The following is a 17,087-nucleotide window of genomic DNA, read 5'->3' on the forward strand; positions in this document are numbered from 1 at the left end:
GTAAAGACCTTTATAATAAATAACTGCTAATGTAAAAACCCAAGAAGAAATTTCACACACACACACTCTCTCCTTTCAGGCCACATTTATACATCTGAGATTAATAACAAACCCAAATTTCTTCTTTGCGGGTCACATTTAAATAAGCAGCAAAACAAGCTTTCCAATAGTTAAAAGGCTAACCATACTGTATTGCTATTCATTTCAAAAATTAAACAAACACTTTTCGGAATGTTTTTAGTCTATTACATACTTCCACTGAAATTTCTATTTACTGTAGGTCTTCATATAGTCACATACCTTTATTGTAGAAGGAAGGAAGGGACAGGTTACATGGCAATTGAGAGAAAGATGTAACGGCCAAACAGGGGCATTGGGTAGGGCTCTGGCACGTGACTGCTAAGGAAGAGCCAGCAGAGGTGCAAGTTATAACCACAGGTAGCACAAGACTGACTCAATTATAAGTAAAATCCGGTTACCTACCTCTTGTAACTGTTCTTCGAGATGTGTTGCTCATGTCCATTCCAAGTAGGTGTGTGCGCGTCGCGTGGACAGTCAGCAAAAGGTTTTTCCCCTACCGGTACCCGTTGGGTCGGCTCAGGCGCCCCTTGGAGTGGTACCTTCATGGCACCACATAAAGGGCCCTGCCAACCCGCCGCATCTCCAGTTCCTTCTTGCCGGATTGCTCTGACAGAGGGGAAGGCGGGTGGGTCCTGGAATGGACATGAGCAATACATCTCAAAGAACAACAGTTACAAGAGGCAGGTAACTGTTTTTTCTTCGAGTGCTTGCTCGTGTTGATTCCAAGTAGGTGACTCCCGAGCCTTACCTAGGAGGCAGAGTTCATGGAACCGCTGGATTGAAGCACTGCTCTGCAGAACACTGCATCGTCCCTGGCATGCTGGGTAACAGCATAATGAGAAGTAAAAGTGTGGACCGAAAACCACATCGCCACTTTACAGATCTGGATTGGGACCTGGGCCAGGAATGCAACCAAGGAAGCCTGCGCTCTTGTAGAATGTGCCATCAGCACGGAGATAGGTCCCTTTGAGAGGACACCGGGAAGCCCTTCATCCTGCTCACTACCACAACAAACAGCTGGTTTGATTTACGAAACTGCATCATTCACTTGATAGAAAAGGCCAATGTCCGCCGAAAGTCCACAGAGTGGAGCTCCTGGACTGTCTGCTCCTGGCTGTTAGCGTGAGGCTTAGGGAAAAAAGACCTGATTGGCATGAAATTGAGGCACAACTTTAGGGAGAAAGGCTGAGTGCAGCCGAAGCTGCACTTTGTAAAAGATGACAGGTTTCAGAGTAGCAGCCGTGTTAGTCTGAATCCGCAAAAAGAAGAACGGGAGTACTTGTGGCACCTTAGAGACTAACAAATTTATTAGAGCATAAGCTTTCGTGGACTACAGCCCACTTCTTCAGATGCATAAAGAATGGAACATATATTGAGGAGATATATATACACACATACAGAGAGAGAGAGAGAGAGAGAGAGAGAGAGAGAGAGAGAGTGTGTGTGTGTGTGTGTCCTCAATATATGTTCCATTCTATATGCATCCGAAGAAGTGGGCTGTAGTCCACGAAAGCTTATGCTCTAATAAATGTTAGTCTCTAAGGTGCCACAAGTACTCCTGTTCTTCTTTTTGTAAAAGATGGTATAAAGAGGGTCAGATTTGAGGGCCTTGAGTCAGACACACTACTAGCTGAAATTATTGCGACCAGGAAAGCCACCTTCCATTACAGATAGACTAATGAACATGTCGCTAAGGGATCAAATGGACGCCCCATCAGCCTCGAAAGCACCAGATTAAGGTCCCATGCCAAGATCGGTTGCCGAACTTGCGGGTATAACCTGTCCAGTGCTTTAAGAAAACGACCCCACCACTGGGTTAGCGAAGACCGAGCAGTCTGCCACTCCTGGGTGGAACGCCAAAATGGCCGTCAAGTGAGCCTTTATCGATGAAATCAACAAGCCCTGCTTCTTTAAATGTAGCAGACAGTCCAAAATAAAGGATATTGATGTTTGCATCGGAGAGGTACGACTGCGAACACCAGATCAAGAATCTCTTCCACTTGGCCAAGTAGGTCACCCTGGTGGATGGTTTCCTACTGCCAAGGAGCCTCCCTAACAGGATCTGAGCATGTGAGCTCTACCGGGTTTAACCATGCAGCTTCCAAACCATGAGATGGAGAGACTCGAGATTGGGATGCTGGAGCTGGCCGTGGTGCTGGGTGATCAGGTCCGGAACTAAAGGTGGGGTGATTGGGGTGTCCAATGACAGCTCCACAAGCATGGTGTACCAGCGCTGGTGGGGCCAGGCTGGCGCTATCAGTATCATTGAAGCTCCTTCCCTTTTGCAGATGACACTAAACTGGGAGGAGTGGTAGATATGCTGGAGGGTAGGGATAGGATACAAAGGGACCTAGACAAATTAGAGGATTGGGCCAAAAGAAACCTGATGAGGTTCAACAAGGACAAGTGCAGAGTCCTGCACTTAGGACAGAAGAATCCCATGCACTGTTACAGACTAGGGACCGAATGGCTAGGAAGCAGTTCTGCAGAAAAGGACCTAGGGGTTACAATGGCTGAGAAGCTGGATATGAGTCAACAGTGTGCCCTTGTTGCCAAGAAGGCTAACAGCATTTTGGGCTGTATAAGTAGGGGCATTGCCAGCAGATCAGGGTACGTGATCATTCCCCTCTATTCGACATTGGTGAGGCCTCATCTGGAGTACTGTGTCCAGTTTTGGGCCCCACACTACAAGAAGGATGTGGAAAAATTGGAAAGAGACCAGCGGAGGGCAACAAAAATTATTAGGGGCCTGGAGCACAACTTATGAGGAGAGTCTGAGGAAACTGGGATTGTTTATTCTGCAGAAGAGAAGAATGAGGGGGGATTTGATAGCTGCTTTCAACTACCTGAAAGGGGGATCTAAAGAGGATGGATCTAGACTGTTCTCAGTGGTACCAGATGACAGAACAAGGAGTAATGGTCTCAAGTTGCAGTGGAGGTGGTTTAGGTTGGATAATAGGAAAAACTTTTTCACTAGGAGCGTGGTGAAGCACTGGAATGGGTTACCTAGGGAGGTGGTGGAATCTCCTTCCTTAGAGGTTTTTAAGGTCAGGCTTGACAAAGCCCTGGCTGGGATGATTTAGTTGGGAATTGGTCCTGCTTTGAGCAGGGGGTTGGATTAAATGACCTCCTGAGATCCCTTCCAACCCTGATATTCTATGATTCTATGATTCCCCAGGCACCTTAAGCAGGACATGTGCAGGTCGCCCTTTGACATCAGCTTTTGGTACACCCCATATAGCTTAAACCCCTGGGACCGAGGCATGCCCTAGCCCCGGGCAGGGGAAGGGAATCCTAACTAACAAGAAGAGGGGGTTCAAATATGACACTACACTAAAAACTATTAACTAACTACTGAAACTATTTACAGGTAGGAACTACGAGTACACTAGGGGATCGTTCGAAAACAAGAGAAAAAAGAGAACACTCCAACAACTGTCACCGTCAGTAAGGAGAGACAGTGGGTTGGCAGGGCCCTATACGCAGCGCCATGAAGGTGTGACTCCAAGGAAAAACGTTCCAGTGACTTTGCACATGGCGCACACACATCTAATTGGAATCAACATGAGCAAGCACTCAAAGAACACAAGGTTACTAAGGCCATGTCTACGCTACAGGTATTACAGCGGCACAGCACCATAGCGCTGCAGTGTTATAGTACGTCCCACATCAACAGAAGGTGTTTTTCCCATGGATGTAGGCAATCCACTTCCCCAAGCGGCAATAGCTTAGTCAACAGCTTCTTCCACTGGTTAATTTTTCACATCCCTGAGTACTGTAGGTATGTTGACTTAATAGTTAAGTGTAAACCAGACTTGAGGATATGACAAGCTCAGATTTATACACAACTGCATTAAAAGAAGATTGTTGTAATTGGTTTAATTTCCCATCACCACCATGAAAAAAAAGTTTGCTGTGCCATAACCTCAAGGTATGAGTGAAGACCCTCCATAAGGTCCTGCAGACATGCTGTATGCCCTAAAACACAATTGAAAAAAATCCAGCCTGAAAGTCATGTCATCCTGAATATTATGGCCTGGCTCACAAGGAAGTAAAATGTATGATAGTTACCTTGAAGCAGAGATGACCCTTTATGTGTTCTGTTTTTCTTCACAGTTGTTACCCTCTCACCTTCATTTCTGCAGCTTTTATTATTGAAAGAAAGATCTGTACGAAAAAAAGGTGTATATTACATTAGTATTAGACCTAAAGATCCCAAGACAAATTAAGTTTCTCCATCCCAGGACCTGTGCCATGCCCTTTAGAGGAGTATTTAAAACCGTACTCCAAGACACAAAATGTGAACGTAAGAACGGCCATACTGGGTCAGACCAAAGGTCCGTCTAGCCCAGTATCCTGTCTACCGACAGTGGCCAATGCCAGGTGTCCCAGAGGGAATGAACGAAACAGGTAATCCATTCCCTATCCCTCATTCCCAGCTTCTGGCAAACAGAGGTTAGGGACACCATCCCTGCCAATCCTGGCTAATAGCCATTGATAGACTTATCCTCCATGAATTTATCTAGTTCTTTTTTGAAGTCTATTATCTTTGTAATTTCATGACGAGAGAGAACACAAGTTAGGAATTAAAACAAGCCAAGTCATGTCCTTCATCAGCTGGAAATGGTATTGATATTGACAATTGTGAAACCCAGGTGGAAAAAAAGAAATTGTGTGGGCCACTTGCAATACAACTGTCAACAATGAACGGTAGATCAGACCTCGACAGACTCCTTAATTTAATCTTATGGTGAACTTTTGCCAGCCAGTATGCAAGACATTCTTACGAAGAATACATCCTGGAAGACAATTTTATTAAGGGAAGTTACTACCCCATTTTAGAGTCATCGGCCATTCTACTTACGTTTACAACTTGCATATCAACTTCCCCTTCCCAAGACATACAAAAAATTATTAAAAACACTGCTATTTAATAGATGTCAGAGGAAAGCATAACAGGCACCTGCAGCATCATTCATGGTGCTTTTCAGTTGTCTGATGAAGCAGAGCACAAAATGTATGCTTCTACCAGCAGTTACATGCTCCATTCCAACATATGGCAAGGTGAACTTCACCATCCAACTGCTGGATTGGACTATGAATATCCTTTCAGACCGTCTCTTCTAAAAAGTCCATCCTTCATTTGCAACTGAATTCTCAAAGAAAGAAAATCTTGGAAGTTAGAACCAGACCATCTTTAAATAGGAACAAATGGAGATAAGCAGGTTCCAAAGATGCTGGTATGTGATTTTAGTTCATATTTCAGTCAAAACTGGGAAGCTGTAATCACTAGATTAAACTAAGCCAAAGTGTCCTTTTCATGGACTCTTCACTATTCTAAGTAACTTAATTATCTTAACCTTGTCCTAAAGCAAAAAGACATACCCAGCCAAACATTTCTAGGCAACTAGAACCCTGAGAAAGAAAATTCTTTTCCAGTTACTTGGCACTAGTCCAGGTTCTGAAGGGCCACTCAAACAGCTCAGTTAACAGCTGCATTGGCAATTTACAAAAATTTCAAGGACCAACTAATTTTCATCTTCAATAGGGAAGTTTGGCTTATACAACTTGAATACTGTGTCAAGATGTGGTCACCCCATCTCAAAAAAATATATATTGGAATTGGAAAAAGGTTCAGAAAAGGGCAACAAAAATTATTAGGGATATGGAACAGCTTCCAAATGAGGAGCGATTAATAAGACTGGGCCTTTTCAGTTTGGAAAAGAGACTACTAAGGGGGGATATGATACAGATCTATAAAATCATGACTGGTGTGGAGAAAGGAAATAAAGAAGTGTTATTTACTCCATCTCATAACACAAGAACTAGGAGTCACTAAATGAAATTAATAAGCAACAGGTTTAAACAAACTAAAGGAAGTATTTTTTTCACATAATGCACAGTCAACCTGTGGAGCTCCTTGCCAAAGAATGTTGTGAAGGCCAAGACTATAACAGGGTTCAAAAAAGAACTAGATACATTCATGGAGGAATTGGTCCATCAATGGCTATTAGCCAGGATGGGCAGGGATGCTGTCCTAGCCCATTTGTCAGAAGCTGGGAAGGGGCGACAGGGGATAGATCACTTGATGATTACTTGTTCTGTTCATTCCCTCTGGGGCACCTGGCATTGGCCACTGTCAGAAGACAGGATACTGGGCTAGATGGACCTTTGGTCTGACCTAGTATGGCCGTTCTTAAGTTCCCTCATAACTAGCTTTCCTTCTCTGAAATCCTCACTGGTTTGTGTTATGCTGGTGGTAATTCAGAATGCCTTGTGCTGTGACATAACAAACCATAGGAAGACTTAGAATGTTGTATTCTGGAATATCCTCTGCTACCCCTGTGTTCTCGACTCAAATATCCAACAGCATTAACTGCCCTCATCTATTTAAAGTACACATTACTCCTTGAGGAATTCTGCACCACTGCGCAATGCAGAATTTAATGTTGTTTGTGCAGAATTTCCTTTCTCCCACAGAATAGGATGCAGAGGTATTGGCTGCCACAAAGTAGCCACAAGGTGGCCACTGGACCAGGCAGAGCCCAGCTTGCAAACAGAAGACAAGGTGGGGCGGGGGGGGGGGGGGGGGGAGGAAAGAGGGAGAGAGGAGGAGGGAATTGGAGGGTTCCTGGCAGCTGCAGTTCCCAGCATGCCCTGAAGAAAGGAGGCTGCGGCCCGCAGGAAACTTTGTGCCAACCCAGGACCCAGCATCAGGCTGTTTCTCTCTCTGGATCCCTAGGGTTTAGAGGGGTAGGGTCTGAGAGTGTCTGGGCGGGGTGAGGGGAGGAGAAGGGCAGCTGGGCTCTGGAGGGACGTGGTGTGAGTGTCTGGGCCCGGGGGGAGGCCTGTAGCTGGCCTCTGGGGGGGGTGTGTCAAGATGCGACTGTCGGGGGGGGGGGGGGGAGGTGAGTGTCTGGGCTGGGGAGAGTCATGGCTGGGCTCTGGGGGAGACAGGGCAGAGAAACAGGGACTGGGTTGTCATATGGGGTTTCTTTAATGCTCTACTTCTGGGGGAATTTTTGTGTGTGCCTGTATTGTTACAGATATACTTACTGACAGGTATTATGAAATAAACTACCAACATAATCAAAATTGGCATGATTCTATAGTGTTATTTTGACACACAAAATTTTCAGGAATTTAAAATATTGTGCACAGAATGTTTAACTTATTGGTACAGAATTCCCTCAGGAGTAACACATTGCCTTTATCCCCCAAAGCTCTTACATCTTACTACTCTTTGGGTAGTGGCATTTACTGAAGTAGAGCAGAGAGAAGATGGGTTGGGAAGCAGTGAAACCAGGAAGATACAATACAGTTATAAACTAAAGCCTTGTCTTCACTAGCCCCCCACCCCCCCAAAAGTGTTTTTTACCATGTGTTAACTAACAATTTTAAAATGTGAATTTGGCAAGGCAGTTTTTATAGGTGTTAACTAGTCATGGTAAACCCTGCGCTCCCTCTAGTGTTTTCTTCAACCAGTTAAGGGTGAAAAACACGAAGTGCTTTTTCCACACTAGGATTTTACCACATCTGAATTAACTCATAATAAACATCTACATATACAGTGCTGTGGCTGTGCCACTGTAGCACTTTAATGAAGATGCAACTACGCCAATAGGTGAGCTTCTCCTGTTGTCATAATTAATCCACCTCCCTGAGAGATGGCAGCTATGTGTTTTGGAGAAGCTCTCCCATCAACATATCATTATCTACACCAGGGGTTACGTTGGTATAACTACATTGCTCAAGGGTGTGGATTTTTCACACTCCTGAGCAACACGGTTATACTGATATAAGTTTATAATGTAGATCTGGCCATAGTAAAAACTCTTCTAGTGTGGATTCACCCAAACTGTTTGCTGATCACTGTGCTATAATGTGTTTGCATACATTAAGAGCTCAGTGCAACATTATCTTCATACATCAGTGAGTTAATTCACTTACAGTCAGAATTTAAGGCCAGAAAACCATCCACCATATCTAGTCTGACTTCCTGTATATCATGGGCCACCAACACTATCTAGCTTTCCACACACTAAGCCCAACAACTGAAATTAGACCAAAGTATTACAACCTTCAGAAAACTTAACTATTGTGGGCCACAGGCAAAGAATGAAAGGGACTGGAGTGCACCTATTGGTGAGGCCCCTGCATGGGGAAGGAATGAATTAAGTGATATATACACAATCTCAGCAAGTGACCTGCATTCCACACTGCAGAGGAAAGCAAAAAAGCCCAAGGCTACTGTCAATCTGACCTGGGGGGAAATTCCTTTCCAATCCCACATACAGTGATCAGTTAGACCTTGAACATGTAAGCAAGAACCAGCAAGACAAGCATATATATGAGAGAGGGAGAGAGACTATGAGAATTCTCAAAAACAACAAGGAGTCCAGTGGCACCTTAAAGAATAACAGATTTATTTGGGCATAAGCTTTCGTGGGTAAAAAAACCACTTCAACTGCAGCAGAATGAGAATTCTCAGTTCCATCTCAGAGCACCAACCCACTTCATCCTGCATCCCATATCCAACTGTGGCCATCTCCAATGCTTCAGAAGGAGACAAAACACACCAAGAATACATTGTGAAGGGGGGGGGAGGGGGAAATCAGATTTTAGGAATATAAGACAAACTAGAAGGGATCCAAGGGCTGCAGAGCCCTGTCCCCATCACCACAATCAACCCCATCATACAAGCCCATTCAAATATGTCAAGCTCTCTCAAAACAAAGTTATTTGAACAGACACCTACTGGGAGTCTGTTACAGAACTTCACTGATGGTTTGAAACCGTCTAATTTCCAGCCTAAATTTTTTCATGGCCAAATTCATACCTATTTGTTCTTATGCCAACATTGTCCTTTAGCTTAAATAAATATCTACCCTCCCTAGTGTTTATCTGCTTGATGTACTCATAGGACAGCAATCATATCCCCTCTTGTACTTTGTTTTGCTGGGCTAAAAAAGCTAAGCTCTTTGAGACTTGGTCTACAGTAGCAACTTATGTCAGTACAGTATAACTAAATTGCTTAGGGGTGTGGAAAATCCACCCCTCCTGAGTGACACAATTATACCGACCTAACTCCCAGTGTAGACAATGGTACGTCAACAGGAAGGCTCTTCCAGTGGACCCAGCTACTGCCTCTAGGGAAGTGGATTACCTACACTAGTGGTTCTCAACCAGGGGTACATGTACACCTGGAAGTACACAGAGGTCTTCCAGGGGGTACATCAACTCATCTAGATATTTGCCTAGTTTTACAACAGGCTACATAAGCGCTAGCAAAGTCAGTACAAAACTAAAATTTCATACATACGACTTGTTTATACTGCTCTATATACAACACACGGGTGGTTCTCTAACTTTGGTACTGGTGATCCCTTTCACATAGCAAGCCTCTGAGTGTGACCCCCTTACAAATTAAAAACACTTTTTTATATATTTAACACCAATATAAATGCTGGAGGCAAAGCGGGGTTTGGGTGGAGGCTGACCGCTCGCAACCCCCCCGTAATAACCTCCCGATCCCCAGTTTGAGAACCCCTGCTATACACTGAAGTAAGTACAATATTTATATTCCAACTGATTTATTTTATAATTATATGGTAAAAATGAGAAAGTTAGAAATTTTTCACTAAGAGTTTCCTGTGACACTTATGTATTTTTATAAGTGATTTTGTAAGCAAGTAATTTTTAAGTGAGGTGAAACTTTGATTTGTCTTGCATATCCCCCAACTCCTGAAAGGGATACAGTAGTCTGGAAAGGTTGAGAGCCATTGACCTATATCAATGTGAGAAGCCCTCCTGTCAGCGTAGGTAGCGTCTTCACTGAAGCACTACAGAGGCCCAGCTTCATCCATACAGCAGCACCGCTGCAGCATTTCAAGCATAGAGAAGCCCTCAGTCTCACGTTTGTTGAGATGGTCGCTTTTATTCCTGAAGCTACAGCAGATGGACTGCCCTAATCAATGCAAGCTATGAATAGGTCCTACCAATGACTAAAACAAAGTTTTTAGTCTCGGTGTAAAAAGAGACAGCAAATTTTCTTGGGAGGAAGATGTACCCAACACCACCATCTGCTGGGGGTAAAGGTCAAAAGTCACTTGACTACATTCAACATAACCTGGCACCTCCCCTGCCCGTAGTCACCAAACACCTTGCCAGGTTCCCTTTTTGACCGGTCTTTCTGGTAGAAAACCAGACACCTGGTAACCCTAGTTCCTGCTCACATGTTCCAGATCTAACTAGTAGTCATATGTGGGGTTGGAAAGAAATTTTCCCCCAGGTCAGATTGGCAGCGACCTTGGGTTTCTTTTTTTTTATGCTTTCCTCTCCTCTCCAGTGTGGGGTGTGGGCCACTTGCAGGGATTATCCATGTATCGCTCACTTAATTGGTGGACACCAGTCTTTTCTATTCTCTGCCTATGGCACACAATAGTTTATTCTCCTGAAGGTCATAATAGTTCAGTTTAATTTCAGTTGTCGGGTTGTGTGGGTGGCATTGGTGGCCTGTGATATACAGGTCAGACTAGATGATGTGATGGTCCCCTGAACTCTATAATTGACTAAATTCCTCATGCCTAATGTTTGCCTCAGGCTGACTTTTGGGGGGGGAAATTTCAGGTAAAACAGGTCAGCCATTCCCGAGAACAAGATTAGGGAAAAATGTTTTGTCCATGTGAAAAGAATTCTTATAACTGTTTCACTGAGAAACTCTAGCACCCTCATGCCTTGGAACAAGACCTTGGAATTTGGAACCGGGTGGCTGTCTTACCAGGGACGTGCCTTTTACTGTTCCCATCAACGAACACCTACATTTGAAGAAAATTTCAGTAGAGGCTTGTAGAGTTTGGCAGCTGAATTTTCCAAAGATTGTCTGTACTGGGCATCCTCCAGCCCAGGGTGGCACAGGTTAATAAGCAGGACAAAACATGTAACAGATGTGTAGTCACAGTGCTTAATGCACTACTGGAAGCTGCTCAGATACTATGGTGATCAGCATGGCATACAGACCTATAATAGAATAAACTGTCCCTGCAATTGAGCCTCCCAGTGCTGTGGGTTACTGTACTATAAGGCACCAGAATTGACAGCAGGAGACTCTTGTGCTCTCAATGCTCCCCAGGCAATGAAGAGGAGGAAGCAACCACACTGAAATGTAGAAGATTGAGAATTGGGGAAAAGGGGGTGGTAGAAGCCAGACAGTGGGGAGAAGCAAAAGGATCTACAACTTACTCCTGGGGGAATTCTGTACCCCTCCAAGGGCACACAATTTATACTGTCTGCAGATTTCCTTGCCCCCTCTCCCCAAGAGAAATGGAGGACAAAGAAATCTGTGGGGAAGAAGCATTCCCCAGCAGCCTGGGCACGTCTTCTGGGAGCAGCCGGCAGAGATGCACATCCACCAGGGGAGAGGCTGGGCATGTGTGCATCTGGGGGGGGGGGAGCTGCATTCAAATGAGCAAGAGAGACTCACTCTGTCCCTCTTGCTCACGGTTGCAGCATCCCGAGCTTGTGGGGGGATAGAGCTGCATGAGGCAGGCTCTGTCCCTGAGGCAGAGCAGAAATGTAACAACTAAGCACGTTGTCAGTTAATTCTTCCCATTCTTAGTCAATTAAGACTCCTTTATATTGCCAGAATGGTTACTCCTAGGGGAATTCTGCGCCACTGCAGAAGGCAGAATTTTGCAGAAATTAATGTTGTGCATGCAAAATTTCCTTCCCCCCCCCAGAAATGGACTGAAGTGCTGCTAACCGCCACTAGGGGCAGCTAGACTTGGCAGAGCCCAGCTTGCGCGCACAAGATACTGCTGGGGAAGCTAGAGGGTTCCATGCACTGTCCTACGGATAGGGTTCCACAACCACCACTCCCAAGAGAAGGAGGCGGGTGGTGGTGGTTGGGGACTCCCTCCTCAGGGGGACTGAGTCATCTATCTGCCGCCCCGACCGGGAAAACAGAGAAGTGTGCTGCTTGCCAGGAGCTAGGATTCACGATGTGACGGAGAGACTGCTGACACTCATCAAGCCCTCGGATCGCTACCCCTTCCTGCTTCTCCACGTGGCACCAATGATACTACCAAGAATGACCTTGAGTGGATCACTGCAGACTGCATGGCTCTGGGAAGAAGGATAAAGGAGTTTGAGGCACAAGTGGTGTTTTCGTCCATCCTCCCTTTGGAAGGAAAAGGCCTGGGTAGAGACCATCGAATCGTGGAAGTCAACGAATGGCTACACAGGTGGTGTCGGAGAGAAGGCTTTGGATTCTCAACCATGGGATGGTGTTCCAAGAAGGAGGAGTGCTAGGCAGAGACGGGCTCCACCTAACGAAGAGAGGGAACAGCATCTTCGCAAGCAAGCTAGCTAACCTAGTGAGGAGGGCTTTAAACTTGGTTCACCGGGGGAAAGAGACCAAAGCTCTGAGGTAAGCGGGGAAATGGGATACCGGGGCGGAAAACACGAGCAGGAGAGCGCAAGAGGGGAGGACTCCTGTCTCATACTGAGAAAGCAGGACGATCAGTGAGTTATTTTAAGTGCCTATACACAAATGTAAGAAGCCTGGGAAACAAGTAGGGAGAACTGGAAGTCCTGGCACAGTCAAGGAACTATGAGGTGATAACTCACATGACTGGAGTACTGTCATGGATGGATATAAACTGTTCAGGAAGGACAGGCAGGGCAGAAAAGATGGGGGAGTTGCATTGTATGTAAGAGAGCGGTATGACTGCTCAGAGCTCCAGTATGAAATTGCAGAAAAACTGGAGAGTCTCTGGATAAAGTTTAGAAGTGTGAGCAACAAGGGTGATGTTGTGGTGGGAGTCTGCTATAGAACACCAGACCAGGGGGATGAGGTGGACGAGACTTTCTTCCGGCAACTAACAGAAGTTACTAGATTGAAGTCTCCCATGAGAACCAGGGCCTGCTATCACCTTGATATCTGCTGGGAGAGCAATATAGCGGTGCACAGACAATCCAGGAAATTTTTGGAAAGTGTAGCAGACAATTTCCTGGTGCAAGTGCTGGAGGAACCAACTAGGGGCAGAGCTCTTCTTGACCTGCTGCTCACAAACAGGAAAGAATTAGTAGGGGAAGCGAAAGTGGATGGGAACCTGGGAGGCAGTGACCATGAGATGGTCGAGTTCAGGATCCTGACACAAGAAAGAAAGGAGAGCAGCAGAATACGGATCCCGGACTTCAGAAAAGCAGACTTTAACTCCCTCAGGGAACCGATGGGCAGGATCCCCTGGGAGAATAACATGAGGAGGAAAGGAGTCCTGGGGAGCTGACTGTATTTTAAAGAAACCTTATTGAGGTTGCAGGAGTAAACCATCCCGATGTGTAGAAAGAATAGTAAATATGGCAGGCGACCAGCTTGGCTAAACAGTGAAACTCTTGCTGATCTTAAATGCAAAAAAGAAGCTTACAAGAAGTGGAAGATTGGACAAATGACCAGGGAGGAGTATAAAAATATTGCTCAGGCATGCAGGAGTGAAATCAGGAAGGCCAAATCACACTTGGAGTTGCAGCTAGCAAGAGATGTTAAGAGTAACAAGAAGGGGTTCTTCAGGTATGTTAGAAACAAGAAAGTCAAGGAAAGTGTGGGCCCCTTACTGAATGAAGGAGGCAACCTAGTGACAGAGGATGTGGAAAAAGCTAATGTACTCAATGATTTTTTTGCCTCTGTCTTAATCAACAAGGTCAGCTCCCAGACTGCTGCACTGGGCAGCACAGTATGGGGAGGAGGTGACCAGCCCTCCGTGGAGAAAGAAGTGGTTCAGGACTATTTAGAAAAACTGGAGGAGTACAAGTCCATGGGGCCGGATGCGCTGCATCCGAGTGTGCTAAAAGAGTTGGCGGATGTGATTGCAGAGCCATTGACCATTATCTTTTTTTTTGGGGGGGGGGGGGGGGGAGGGGAATCATGGAGCAGGTCCTCAAGGAATCAATTCTGAAGCACTTAGAGGAGAGAAAAGTGATCAGGAACAGTCAGCATGGATTCACCAAGGGCAAGTCATGCCTGACTAACCTAATTGCCGTCTATGAGGAGATAACTGGCTCTGTGGATGAGGGGAAAGCAGTGGATGTGTTATTCCTTGACTTTAGCAAAGCTTTTGATACCGTCTCCCCCAGTATTCTTGCCGCCAAGTTAAAGAAGTATGGGCTGGATGAATGGACTATAAGGTGGACAGAAAGCTGGCTAGATCGTCGCGCTCAACGAATAGTGATCAATGGCTCCAGGTCTAGTTGGCAGCCGGTGTCAATTGGAGTGCCCCAAGGGTCGGTCCCGAAGCCAGTTTTGTTCAATATCTTCATTAATGATCTAGAAGATGGCATGGATTGCACTCTCAGCAAGTTTGCAGATGACACAAAACTGGGAGGAGTGGTAGATACGCCGGAGGGTAGGGTAAGGATACAGAGGGACCTAGACAAATTAGAGGATTGGGCCAAAAGAAACCTGATGAGGTTCAACAAGGACAAGTGCAGAGTGCACTTAGGACGGAAGAATTCCATCCACTGCTACAAACTAGGGACCGAATGGCTAGGCAGCAGTTCTGCAGAAAAGGAGCTAGGGGTTACAGTGGACAAGAAGCTGGATATGAGTCAACAGTGTGCTCTTGTTGCCAAGAAGGCTAATGGCATTTTGGGCTGTATGCGTAGGGGCATTGCCAGCAGATCGAGGGTCGTGATCATTCCCCTCTATTCAACATTGGTGAGGCCTCATCTGGAGTACCGTGGCCAGTTTTGGGCCCCCCACTACAAGAAGGATGTGGAAAATTGGAAAGAGTCCAGTGGGGGGCAACAAAAATGATTAGGGGGCTGGAGCACATGACTTATGAGGAGAGGCTGAGGGAACTGGGATTGTTTAGTCTGCAGAAGAGAAGAATGAGGGGGGATTTGATAGCTGCTTTCAACTACCTGAAAGGGGGATCCAAAGAGGATGGATCTAGACTGTTCTCAATGGTACCTGATGACAGAACAAGGAGTAATGGTCTCAAGTTGCAGTGGGGAAGGTTTAGGTTGGATATTAGGACAAACTTTTTCACTAGGAGCGTGGTGAAGCACTGGAATGGGTTACCTAGGGAGGTGGTGGAAACTCCTTCCTTAGAGGTTTTTAAGATCACATTTGACAAAGCCCTGGCTGCGATGATTTAATTGGGAATTGGTCCTGCTTTGAGCAGGGGATTGGACTAGATGACCTCCTGAGGTCCCTTCCAACCCTGATATTCTATGATTCTATGAATCAATCTAGCTCCCTTTTGAACCACGTTATAGTACTGGCCTTCATCACATCCTCTGGCAAGGAGTTCCAGTGGTTGACAATGCATTGCGTGAAAAAATACTTTGTGTTTGTTTTAAACCGGATATCTATTAATTTCATTTGGTGGCCCCTTGTTCTTGTATTATGAGAAGGAGTCAATAACACTTCCTTATTTACTTTCTCTATACCACTCATGATTTTATAGACCTCTATCACATCCCCCCTTAGTCGTCTCTTTTCCAAGCTGAAATGCCCCAATCTTATTAATCTCTCCTCATACAGAAGCCATTCTATACCCCTAATCATTTTTGTTGCCCTTTTCTGAACCTTTTCCAATATATTTTTTTTGAGATGGGGCGACCACATCTCCATGCAGTATTCAAGGTGTGGGCGTACCATGGATTTAGATAGAGGTAATATGATAATAAGACAGAATATATCTATCCCTTTCTTGAGGATTCCCAACATTCTGTTCGCTTTGACTGCCGCTGCACATTGAGTGGATGATTTCAGAGAACTATCCACAATGACTCCACGATTTCTTTTTAGAGTGGTAACCGCTAATTTAGACCCCATCATTGTATATGTAAAGTTAGGATTATGTTTTCCAATGTGCATTACTTTGCATTTATCAATATTAAATTTCATCTGCCATTTTGTTGCCCAGTCACCCAGTTTTGTGAGATCCTTTTGTAGCTCTTCGCAGTGTGCCTGGGACTTAACTATCTTGAGTTGTATCATCTGCAAATTTTGCCACCTCACTGTTTACCCCTTTTTACAGATAGTTTATGAATATGTTAAATAGGACTGAGCCCAGTACAGATCCCCGGGGGACACCACTATTTACCTCTCTCCATTCTGAAAAACTGACCATTTATTCCTACCCTTTGTTTCCTATCTTTTAACCAGTTACCAATCCATGAGAGAACCTTCCCTCTTATCCCATGACTGCTTATTTTGTTAAAGAGCCTTTGGTGAGGGACCTTGTCAAAGGCTTTCTGAAAATCTAAATACACTATATCCACTGGATCTCCTTTGTCCGCATGCTTGTTGATCCCCTCAAAGAATTCCAGTAGATTGGTAGGAACATAATACTTTTATTGGATCTCTTACAGCATGGATGTTACTGTAGCTGGGGTTTGCCAAATGTTTTTCACAGGTTTCAGCAGTGCAACCCTGGATGGTGTCAGAATGAATATCCAGCAGCTTGTGTTAGGATTCTTTGACCTCTTCAAGAGCTATATGTAGAGAGTCTACCACCCATTTAAAGTGGTCTTAAAACTGCCGAAAATCATCAGCTATAGACAGAGGAGGTGGCGTTACCAGCTTATCCAGTGAAGATGACAAGATGGTAGTCTGAGGAGTAGCTTCTTTATCCGCTCAAGTCTCTTGATCTTTGAACATTTCCTCCTGTTGCTGAGGAGAAGAAGCTTGAGTCTCCCTATCATCCCAACACAAGAAAGTCAGGGCCCTAGAGAATGCTGGCAATACGTTGTCCAGGAAACCCAATATGGCCACTGAGGACCATAGGGGGAATGAAGTGGAATCCATAAGAACAGCCATACTGGGTCAGACCAAAGGTCCATCTAGCCCAGTATCCTGTCTTCTGGCAGTGGCCAATGCCAAGTGCTCCAGCAGGAATGAACAGAACAGGTAATTATCAAGTGATCCATCCCATCGCCCATTCCCAGCTTCTAGCAAACAGAGGTCAGGGACAACATCCCTGCCCATCCTGGCTAATAGC

The 17,087-nt window shown here is 45.2% G+C and overlaps 1 protein-coding gene across 8 annotated transcripts in view; it reads right to left on the reverse strand.

Annotated features, from left to right (window-relative positions):
- BRD4 (bromodomain containing 4) overlaps positions 1-17,087 on the reverse strand; it is a 203,596-nt gene that overhangs the window by 135,621 nt on the left and 50,888 nt on the right. For 3 of the 8 annotated variants that reach the window (XM_054012978.1, XM_054012980.1, XM_054012979.1), the window contains exon 2: positions 4,153-4,248. Coding sequence is in view for 5 of the 8 variants with exons in the window: in XM_054012981.1 (XP_053868956.1) it covers positions 484-626 (143 nt within the window). In the remaining 3 variants the exon portion in view is untranslated. Of the gene's footprint in view, positions 1-483; positions 636-4,152; positions 4,249-17,087 lie in introns of those variants that run through there. The other 5 variants (XM_054012981.1, XM_054012972.1, XM_054012975.1 and 2 more) reach the window with 4 other exon arrangements.

The sequence above is a fragment of the Malaclemys terrapin genome, chromosome 23 (assembly GCF_027887155.1).
Source record: "Malaclemys terrapin pileata isolate rMalTer1 chromosome 23, rMalTer1.hap1, whole genome shotgun sequence".
Lineage (NCBI taxonomy): Eukaryota > Metazoa > Chordata > Testudines > Emydidae > Malaclemys > Malaclemys terrapin.